Source organism: Alligator sinensis, unplaced genomic scaffold, assembly GCF_000455745.1.
Source record: "Alligator sinensis unplaced genomic scaffold, ASM45574v1 scaffold308_1, whole genome shotgun sequence".
NCBI lineage: Eukaryota > Metazoa > Chordata > Crocodylia > Alligatoridae > Alligator > Alligator sinensis.
Genome location: NW_005842041.1, coordinates 1,116,277 through 1,127,467, shown reverse-complemented (window position 1 = coordinate 1,127,467; position 11,191 = coordinate 1,116,277). Strand labels below are relative to the sequence as shown.

The window sequence follows — 11,191 nt, the reverse complement described above, 5'->3', positions numbered from 1 at the left end:
ATGCTAAACAGTAGGTGATGGGCTATTTCCATGTTTTTGTCCCATCAGAGAACAAGAAACCCTGTGTCTTTCATACAAGCCTGTTCCCATTAGATTCCCAGCTCAGTCTTGCACATACAGTAGATTCAGATAGGTCATCAAAGGTGCAGATATACATTTAAGTTTCTAGAAGATTAGCCGTAGCAAACTTAGCATGTCTAAAGAATTTTTCCTTTGATAATGTACTAATCCCATCGACTTTAGTCACCAAGGATTATGCTAAAGGAATAATAGAACTTTGCTATAAGGTCATCAGAAGTCCAAAGCTCTTTGTATAAAATACATAAACTAGGAGAATACAACCACTCCCTCAGATACAGCTAAAGTTTACTATTATAATATGCATACCCTTTCACAAAAATCTACAACATGAAGACAAAATAAGGCACTAGCCTTGCCTCAATAGTTTGTTTCCCCTAACTATGTCAGGTTCTTTCATTTTTTTTCAAGATATTTTCTCAATCAAAACATCCAAATTGAGTTCTTTATAGTAATACACTGCTCGCACCATGGAGAGTGCATTCTATACTTGCTCTGCCCTTATTTAACTATCTTTGGGTTTTTGTACTGCCACCCATCACTAAGTAGCTGTTCATCTCTCATGCAAAATAGTTTGGTAAAAGGCAAGTTCCAGCTCCTTTATCTGATATAATTTATTCACTCTGCAATGAACAGGAGAGTTACTGGCAATTGGAGTGGGAGATAAAACTAGAACAGAACAGAAAAATATTGGCCTAAACTTTTGATTGCCAAAGAATAGAGGGGAGAGGAAAATTTACCAGGATTAATGCAGCATAATCATAGTAAAGTCTTACAAGACTAGTATCCTACCATATTGCCAATATGTGCTGTTGGGTTTTTGCACTTTTCTGTTTCTATTTTATGTGAAGTTAAACACACAACCTACCAAATCAAATCAGGTGTGTGCTTCCTTTTCTGTTAAAGCAGGAAATGTGCTTATGTAATATTTTATTGTGTTGTTCTTATAAGGGACCACTAGAGGTAGCTCAAGTGTTCCTGGCTGAAATACCAGCTGACCCAAAACTTTATCGACATCACAACAAGCTGAGGTTGTGCTTCAAAGAATTTATAAGGAGGTCAGTAAAAAGGACATCTTATTGGGGGTCTGTTAAACCAGGGTTGTTGAATTGTACCAATGTTAATAAAATTAATAATGAAAGTCAGTAAAGTTACTTTTTGGAGAGAAATATATTGGCCAACACTACTGAGTTCTGTTTACATAAGGTATGAATATAATTCATTATCACTACTAGAATTTTTTCTTTATTATTTCTCTCATATTTGCTTCATGTCTGAATGAATGGTAAACTCAATTCATGTGGGCAGAAAGATCAGATATTTCTCACTTGTTTTCAACATCTCTGACTGGTGATTTATTGGAGATATACGTGGGTTTGGCAACAAACAAAGCCTAATTTCAGCCTGTCAGGTTATTTAATGCAGATTTTTAAAAATTGTCAGAATTAACCAGTGTGGTTTTATCGTTGTTTTGTGAACAGATGTGGTGAAGCAGTGGAGAAAAACAGACGCCTTATTACAGCAGACCAGCGAGAGTACCAGCAAGAACTCAAAAAGAATTATAACAAACTGAAAGAGAACCTTAGGCCAATGATTGAGAGGAAAATCCCAGAGCTGTATAAACCTATAGTGAAAGTCCACAGTACAACAAGGTATGACTCGGGCAATGGGTACTGGTGTGTTTATCGTGCAGAAATAATGCCTCTAATTATTAAACACTAAAAGAATTTTTCCACTGCTTCCACCAAAAAATTGGACAGTGTTAGTTATGCAGCACAAGGTGGTATTCCACAAGGCAGTTTCATCAATGTTACTTTTACAAAGTCAATAAAAGACTTGAGAAGCTGGATACCTTCAAGTCAGCCAGCCCTGACAATCTTCACCCCAGGGTACTCAAGGAGCTGGCGAGCATCATAGCCCAGCCTCTAGCATGGATCTTTGAAAACTCTTGGCGCTCTGGTGTAGTGCCTGAAGACTGGAAGAAGGCCAATGTGGTGCCTATCTTCAAGAAAGGGAGGAAAGTGGATCCGGCTAACTATAGGCCCATCAGCCTGACTTCTATCCCGGGGAAGATCTTAGAAAAGTTTATTAAAGAGGCCATCCTTAATGGACTGGCCGACGCCAACATCTTAAGGGATAGCCAGAACAGGTTTGTTGCGGGTAGGTCTTGCTTGACCAATCTCATTTCCTTCTACGACCAGGTGACCTATCACCTGGACAAGGGAGAAGAGATTGATGTCATATATCTTGACTTCAAAAAAGCCTTCGATCTGGTGTCCCATGATTGCCTCTTGGAGAAACTGGCCAATTGTCGCCTTGGGTCCTCCACGATCCACTGCAACCCCAACTGGCAGCCACTGTTGGGGCAGGCTCTAGCACTGAAGTGTGGCTACTGGAGGGTGAGGCTCCAGAGCTGGCTTGCCGTGTAGCATAAGCCAGACCTCAAATGCTGCTATGCAGCACTAGGGAGCATATCGAGGTGCAGCAAAATCCTTCAGGAAAAAGTTGAGGACAGGCCAGGGATATTATGATAACTGCTGGTGAATGAGGAGTAGAGTCCTACCTACCATGGTTGGGCTCTCCAAATTGTGGGGGCAGCTGCTACATCTGCAGCCTGCAATGCAACGCGGCGGCTAGTAAAGTGACCAAAACGCTGGCTTGCATCCATAGATGCTTCTCAAGCAAATCCCGGGACGTCATTCTCCCCCTGTACTCGGCCTTAGTGAGGCCACAGCTGGAGTACTGTGTCCAGTTTTGGGCTCCACAATTCAAAAAGGATGTGGAGAAGCTTGAGAGAGTCCAGAGAAGAGCCACGCGCATGATCAGAGGTCAGGGAAGCAGACCCTACGATGGCAGGCTGAGAGCCCTGGGGCTCTTTAGCCTGAAAAAGCGCAGGCTCAGGGGTGATCTGATGGCCACCTACAAGTTTATCAGGGGTGACCACCAGTATCTGGGGGAACGTTTGTTCACCAGAGCGCCCCAAGGGATGACGAGGTCGAATGGTCACAAACTACTTCAAGATCGTTTCAGGCTGGACATAAGGAAGAACTTCTTTACTGTCCGAGCCCCCAAGGTCTGGAACAGCCTGCCACCAGAGGTGGTTCAAGCGCCTTCATTGAACACCTTCAAGATGAAACTGGATGCTTATCTTGCTGGGATCCTATGACCCCAGCTGACTTCCTGCCCTTTGGGCGGGGGGCTGGACTCGATGATCTTCCGAGATCCCTTCCAGCCCTAATGTCTATGAAATCTATGAAAAGTGGAATCTCTCATCCCAAAATAAACCTCAGTTTAGAACTGGGTTACTGAATAACATGCCATCTCTTTGTTATCTGAAGCCAGAGTTAAATTAGAAAATGTGTTTCTAAGTGTCAGCGTGAAGTATTGTCCATCATGAAATAAGTGTGATCATATCAGGACTGCATGATCCAGATATTAAAAACTCTCATGCCTTGTACTTTTGAATGTGTGGTTTCCCCCAAGCCACCTACTTGTGTCAAGGACACTAAGTCAAATATACTTTTCAGATATTTAAAATAAGCTACTGTTTGGCTAATAATTTTTCTAGTTATTGTTTGTTTGTTTAGACCCAATAATTTCATTTCCAAGTTTTATTCATGATCTTTTTTTGTTTGTTTGTTTGTTTGTTTTCATTTCAGGAACTCTTTTCATAACTCTAGCTTTAGGAAATATGAAACTTCCCCTTCACAGAACAGCTAAGGACTGTCAGCTTCAGAAGAGGGAGTTCCAGGTTGCACAGAACCTGGAGGCTATTCAACTGCTATGCAAACCTGGAAGTTCTTCTCATAGTACAGCATGCACACGATCTGGGCAGACTGCACTCAAAGCTAAGAAACTAGATATTCAGGATAAAAAGGAACGCAACACACAGCACATACCTCTGTCTCCTATGGGAGTGGGAGGAAGAGGAGCTGGACTTCGGCTGTTTCTGTATTTAATGTTTCTGTATTTAAGTGTTCAGGGAATTGAGATGCCATTGAATAATGGACTTGTATGTACAGAAGGTGATAATCACTTTTAAGAGACTCAGAACTTTTTATCGTTTTAACTGTTATTTTATAAGAACCAGCCCAATATACCTGACAGAAACTGAAGAATGTTACACATACATACCCCTATTCAGGATACCACTTCAGCATGGTTTCAGGGGGATGGAGTATATTCTAGCAGTTATGCACATGTTCATATAAAGATAAACTTAAGCATGTGCACAAGTGCTTTACAGAACTAGAACCCTAGGAAAGACCTGTAAATTTAAAGCAAGCTTTCCTTGCTTGTGTTCCTCATTCACAGCAAACTATGAAAATGCTAAAACAGGGGCTGCTTCCCTTTCGAGTCTTCCTAGCTGAAACTTTAAAAGGCAGAAAATAACAATCGGGAATTTCTGCCTAATTCACCTACCTACAGAAATAACTATTTAAAATTTATTTTTGTGAAATGTACATTAGACTTCTCTGTGAACCTAGGACTTGTTATTTTTAGTGTCATGTTTTTGCAAAATTAACAGATACGTGTTTAAAAGGATAGAGCTAAAATGATTAATGCTTTCTTAAGAGAACAGACCTTTCTGTAAAGAGAGATCCCTCTAAAGAGATTAGCCATAGGAGTGTACTGGGAGGATTTCCTAGGATGTACTTTATCTGAGTTTTTAATGCATAATAACACTGTAATCAGTTTCTGTATATTTATAAATACTTAATGCTTTTCATATTCATATGCCTGAGGAAACCTTAACTAATTTGGTCCTCACAACATTTCTCTGAAGAAAGCAAGTACAGTAAAAGCTGTGTTAAACAGCATTCTACTAGCTGGAATAATGTATTAACTGGAATTTCTGGCTGGCCGGACATGGGGTGGGGGGAAGAAAGCTTGTGCATGGTGGCTGCTGCCACCACCCACCACCCTGTGCTGCCACTGCTCTGCATGCAGCCACTGCCATCCCCACACCCCCCGCACTCCACAAGGGTTTTCAAAAAGGTTGAAAACCCCTGCCTCAGATAACTGGAATTTTTAGATACCCAGCACCCCCATTCACCACTCTAACACAGCTTTTACTGTAATAGTGTTGCTATTTTACAGCTGGGGAAACAGAGAGACATGAAAGTTGCAGACAGAAGTGACAATTTTCACCATATCTGGCCACAGAAAGCAGCTTATAGCTGTGACCAAACACAAGTGCACAGCTGCAGACAGCTTCAAAAATGACAGATCGGGTGAAAATCTAACCCCTCCTTGCATGAAGTGTCAAATAAGGACATTTCAAAATGTAGAGTCTTTTGTAACTTGTGTCTGCAGAGCTTTTAGCCTGTCACTGTTTTCAAAATGACAGGGGGAAGGGAGCAGGAGTTCAGTTTGGGTTTTTTTAGCCCCCCTGGAGGATGGAATAGGCCCATTGGAGCCCTCTGAGGTAGAGGGGCTCCAATTCACCTATCCCACCCTTCAGCACTGGCTGAGAAGCTCCAAGAACAAGCTCCTCCCACTGCCTTTCTCCCCTCCCAAACCTGGCTTCAAGCTCCCAGCCCCAGCTAAATTCCCCCCCACCTTGGAACCAACAGTGAACTTTTGTTTGGTCTGGGGTAATGTTATAACCCAGAGCACTTTGCAGAAATTTTTCTGAGTTACAGCTAGGAACTGCACATCTGTCTGCACCTGAAAAGAAGTGACTTATCCAAAGCCATGTGGTAAGTCGGTGCCAGAAGCATGATTTTGAATACAGGCTCCTCCTGTTAACAGCAGAGCACTCAAAAGTTGGAAGAGAGCTTCCACGGTTATATACAAAAGATCCCCACACACAATCAAAGATCTGAGACATACACTGGGATAAGAAAAATGGTTTAAAAATGCTATCTCTGTACCAATGTGCATAAATGCAAACTGTTCTAGTATAAGTATTTTTTTTCTCTCTCTACTCACAGTCCCTGCTACATTCAATATTCAAGAGTCAGAACTCTGGGCATTTTGAAACAAAAGCATCTGAAGTAAGCAAACAGTGTGTCAAATTGAAAGCCAACAGATGTCTCCTCAGAGTGGCTGTCCTTTAATAAGGTTGCTTTGAAAATACTTACAAACTAAACAGAGCAGTCAGTTTTCCACAGTCTAGTCTCTTCAGTCTTGGCGTGCCACAACATTGTCCTTTATTTATTCTTTTAACACTTTGTTCTGAAAGATGTTCACAGTGTCTTTGACCCCACTTGGCCAAAATTCAGTTTCATTGTCCTCATGCTGCTTCATTCACAGCTACCCAACAAAAACTTCAGGTAAACAAAAAAGTTACACATTTGCTGCATACTGGTTCAATTATATGTGCTGTGTTTGCACTCTTGAAGTGTTTCATGCTGTATAGTACAATTTGGTCTTGCTGTAGAAATACTTTGAATTAATGCAGGCTAAACTGCAAATCCCTTACTTGATGTGGTGAGCAGGTAATTCCCCAGGTAAACTCTTGGCTCACCTGTGTTAAGGAAGGGGTGCCGGTCTGGCCCTTGGTTTACACATCATCCCTTTCACAAATAAAAGTGGTTTGTACATTTCTTTTAAAAAGCCGAACTGTGTAAAATGTAAAATTATTCAAAGTTTTGATGCTCCATTTTGCAATAAAGTAAACGCTTCAAATAAAAACTAAGAGATTCCATTGGATTGAAGTGTTTTATATCTTAACATCATCCAGCTGAAACAAAGCTTGAATAATGACCAACTTTAGTGTTGTCTTTCATTAAGGATTTTTACCTTTAGACTGAAATCCAGGCTCCATGGAAGTCAATGGGAGTTTTCTGTACCTTAGAGCAGGTCTGTCAAGCTCACCTGTGCCAGATCTGGACCATGGGACTCCTGCCAGGTTGGGGTGGAGGTGGCAGTGTGATAGCAGGCCTCAGTCCTCATTCACTCTCCTGCCACCAATAGCCCAGGGTCTCCAAATTCAGTGGTAGGCCATGCTATGGCCTGGATTTGGCCTGCAGAGCTGTATGTTTGGTACCCCGAGAGGAGGAAGTGACTTGCTTGCCTGCTGGCTTTCTTTTTAAATGGTACATTAGTTTAATGCCTATGAAAATTGCCACCCCTTGAGACTGTGACTCCTTCTCCACTGAACACATGGGACACAGCAAAACCCATCAGGTGTGGCTCAGTAGGTTTGCAAATTAGCTCCAGGGTGGAAAATAAAGTCCAGCTTCCATGTTCACTGAGTTCATTGGCTAACATATTGGAACAAGCAACAAAAGCACCAAATAGTGAAGTATGGAGCTATAGTCCTTTGAGCTGGAAACCCTTTCAGAAACCTAGCTTAAACCATTACGTGGCAATAGGTTTAAGATGCTCAGTGTTGAATTGAAAATTTAAATAACAAGGGCGCTTCAGTGTGGGGCTAGCCAGCAGACAGCCCCACTGAAGCACCCTTGTGCCCCAACCAGTTGGGCAGTGTCTACATGTGTGCTGCTGCACACAAAAAAGTCCTCTGCAGGTTTATTAGTTTCATGTGCCCTAGTAGGGGTGCACATGTAGATGCGGAGAAGTTTACTGCGGATCCAGTTTGGCAGCTTTGTAGTAAACGTCTTGTATAGATGCACCCAGTAACATGAATATGGTAATTAATGTTATCAAACACTTTTGTGCTTGTCTAGTGTGAAGATTGTGGGCCCATATTTTAGCAGCTATCCTCCATAAGAACATCTGTGAGCTGAACTGACTCAGACTAGGTTTTTGACATATTCAGACATACTGAAGACAAACATTTTGGCATTCTTTTTTTCTTTGCCAGTTTCAAGGACAAGGGGCTCAACTGTTTCAGAAAGAGTGGATTATAATCTTCAAATAAAGCCTAGGACAAAGGTTCTTAGTTGGCTCAAAGATGTTGCGGTCTTTCAAAGTAATGCTCGGAATGAAAATAAAGGCATTCACTATAGGCATCTGCATTTGCTTTGCAACACAGAAGAGCTTTCATCTGATAAACCAAGAACACTTGAAAGAGGAACTTTGGTACCACTCAAGCATATTCACGTAAGCAATGCTGACTTTAGTGGTTCTGAGTCCAACTAACTATTTTAACACCTGTCTAAGTCTACTTGACACAGAGGTTAAAAAGAAAGTCAGCAGGTGCTGGTAGATGTGCGATAGAACTCACTGGTTTGACTTATGTCCTGAGTAAGGTAGAAATCCCACAGATAAAAATAACATGATCATTTCAATAAATACTGTAAGAAAGTGTAACTACATAACAAAGCTGAATAGAGATTGCATAAGGTGCTAGAATATCTGGTATTTCTTAACTTTTGAATGCATGATTTTGCACCCTTAATACTTTTCATGTCGTTATTTTTGTGTGCAATAAATGGAACTGGTTGAATTTTATCTTTGCATTCAAAGAGCGACTTTCTAACATTGCCAAAACATTCATTTTTTTCACAAAAAGTATTCTTTCTGTATTGTTGCAAATATTGTTTTATTAACTGAAAAAGTTACTGTTGCTAAAAAACAGAAAAATGCACAGCTAATTTTTAAAAAATGAAATTCGTTCATCTTTGTAAAAAGCTGGAAGGGGAAATGTGTTTTTTCATAGAATCATAGAAAATAAGGGTTAGAAGGGGCCTTGGAAGGTCATCTAGTCCAACCCCCTACTCATAGCAGAGCTATTCCCAACTAGATCATCCCAGCCAAGGTTTTGTCTAGCTGGGGTTTAAAACCTCCAAGGATGGAGATTCCACAACCTCTCTGGGTGACCTGTTCCAGTGCTTTACTACCTTCCTCATGAGAAAGATATTGGGAAAAACTAACCTAAACTTCCTTACTGCAACCTGAGACCATCACTCCTTGTTCTGTTATCTGCCAACATTGAGAACACTCTAGCACCATCCTCTTTGGACTCACCCTTCAGGTAGCTGAAGGCTGCTATTAACTGCCCCCTCCACCCCAGTCTTCTCTTTTCTAGACAGAATAAACCTAGTTCCCTCAGCCTCTCCTAATATGTCATGTGCCCCAGCCCTCTAACCATTTTCATTGCCCCTTCTTTGCACTCTCTCCAACTTGTACATATCTTTTCTGTAATGGGGGGGTCTAAAACTGGACACAGTACTCCAGGTGCAGCCTCACCAGTGCCGAATGAAAGAAAAGAATCACTTCCCTTGGTCTGCTGGCAGTACTCCTACTAATACAGCCCAGTATGTCATTGGCCTTCTTTGCAACAAGGATACACTGCTGGCTCATATTCAGCTTCCTGTCCACTGTAACCCCCAAGTCCTTTTCTGCAGAGCTGCTGCTTAGTTGGTCCCCAGCCTCTACCAGTGCATGGGATTGTTCCGTTCCAAATGCAGAACTTTGCACTTCTGCTTATTGAACCTCATGAGATTTCTTTTAGTCCAATCCTCCAATTTCTTGAGGTATCTCTGAATCCTAGCTTACTCTCTGGCATATCTACTTCTCCCCCCGTTTGGTGTCATCTGCAAACTTGCTGGGAGTACACTCCATCCCATCTTTCAGGTCCTTGATAAAGATATTGAACAACATTGGCCCCAGGACCACTCCACTTGATGCCAGCTGCCAACTAGACATTGAGCCATTGATTACTACCCTTTTAGCCCAACAATCCAGATAGTTTTCTATCCACCTCATAGTCCATTCATTCAACCTCCACTTCCTTAGCTTGCTTGCAAGAATGTTGTGGGAGACCGTATCAAAAGCCTTGCTAAGGTCAAGGTATATCGCATCCACTGGTCACCTCCCTGTATCCACAGAGCCAGTCACTTCATCATAGAAGGCAATCAGGTTGGTCAGACATGACTTGCCTTTGGTGAATCCATACTGACTGTTCTTAATCACCTTCTCCTCCAAAAGTGCACTTAGAAATGGATTCTTTGAGGACCTGCTCCGTGATTTTGCTAGGGACTGAGGTGAGGCTCCCCAGTCTGTAATTCCCCGGAGCCTCCTTCTTCCCTTTCTTAAAGATGGGCACTATATTTGCCCTTTTCCAATCATTTTGGACCTCCCCACAATTGCCAGGAGTTTTCAAAGATAAAGAGGCCAGTGACTCTCCAATCACATCTGCCAACTCCCTCAGCACCCTCAGGTATATTGTGTCTGGCCTCATGGACTTATATACATCCAACTTTTCTAAATAGTCCCTAACCTGTTTTACTTTCCCAGCATTGACTGCTCACCTCCTCCCCAAACTGTGCTTCCAGGTGGAGTAGTCTGGGAGCTGAGCTTGCCTGTGAAGACTGAGGTGAAAAAGGCATCAAGTACTTCAGTTTTTTCCACATCATCTGTCACAAGGTTGCCTCTCCCATTCAGTAAGGGATATACACTTTCTTTGATCTTCCTCTTGTTGCTGACATAATTATAGAAACCTGTGAAAGTCTCAAGCTTGCTGGCAACGGATCAACTGCTATCCCACTTTTCCTTGGGTAGTCTCTCTCTATGGTCACCTATCACGATTTTGATGTTTGAAGATGCACAAAAAAGGAGGAGAAAAACAAAGGGAGGTGAGATATTCAGTTATCCATGCTGTTAGGGACAGCAGCAGTGATTTCCTTCACAGGGCTCCGCCACCCCCATACCCTGTCTTTACCACACCAATACAGGCACAGGCCTGTGACTTTATTGGCCTCGCCTTTACAGCAAGTAAAGATATGGTGACTAGTAACAGACTAGTTATTCCAATCTCTTACAGGCAGAAGGGTGACCACTAATGGCCCCTCTCATGTGGTCCACAACATCCTTAGGGCTTTATTCCCTTTCTCAGGACATCAATTGCCAGTGGATCTCTTTATAACGACTCCTATTACTCCCATTGTCCCCTCTCTCCAGGTACAGTCTCCTTGGGCATTAGTCTCCTTCTTTCGCCCTTGGTCAAGTTAATTCAGGCTCAACTTGGTCCTCCCTCGGGGCCTACTAATTAGTCGGTCATATGCATTTATTCATTCCCACTTACAGTCCATTTTTCTTGAGACATAACAGTATGATTCCTATTATGTCCATTAACAAGTCTCTTGACCCCTAGTCAATCCCTCAGCTTTCCTTTTACTCTTTCTTGGCATCTTGTTTAATAACTTACTTACCTCCTTTTTCTGGGGTTTCTAGTCCAATAACCCCACTTCTCTTTCCC

At 42.1% G+C, this 11,191-nt stretch overlaps 1 protein-coding gene across 4 annotated transcripts in view; it reads left to right on the top strand.

The window, feature by feature from the left end:
* DOCK8 (dedicator of cytokinesis 8) overlaps window positions 1-6,722 on the top strand; it is a 163,011-nt gene extending 156,289 nt beyond the window's left edge. For all 4 annotated transcript variants that reach the window (XM_025202973.1, XM_025202972.1, XM_014519464.2 and 1 more), the window contains 3 exons: window positions 1,030-1,136; window positions 1,560-1,730; window positions 3,738-6,722. In XM_025202973.1, the coding sequence (XP_025058758.1) occupies window positions 1,030-1,136; window positions 1,560-1,730; window positions 3,738-3,798 (339 nt within the window). In that variant the 3' untranslated portion in view covers window positions 3,799-6,722. The remainder of the gene's footprint in view (window positions 1-1,029; window positions 1,137-1,559; window positions 1,731-3,737) is intronic.
* The last annotated feature ends 4,469 nt before the right edge of the window (window positions 6,723-11,191 follow it).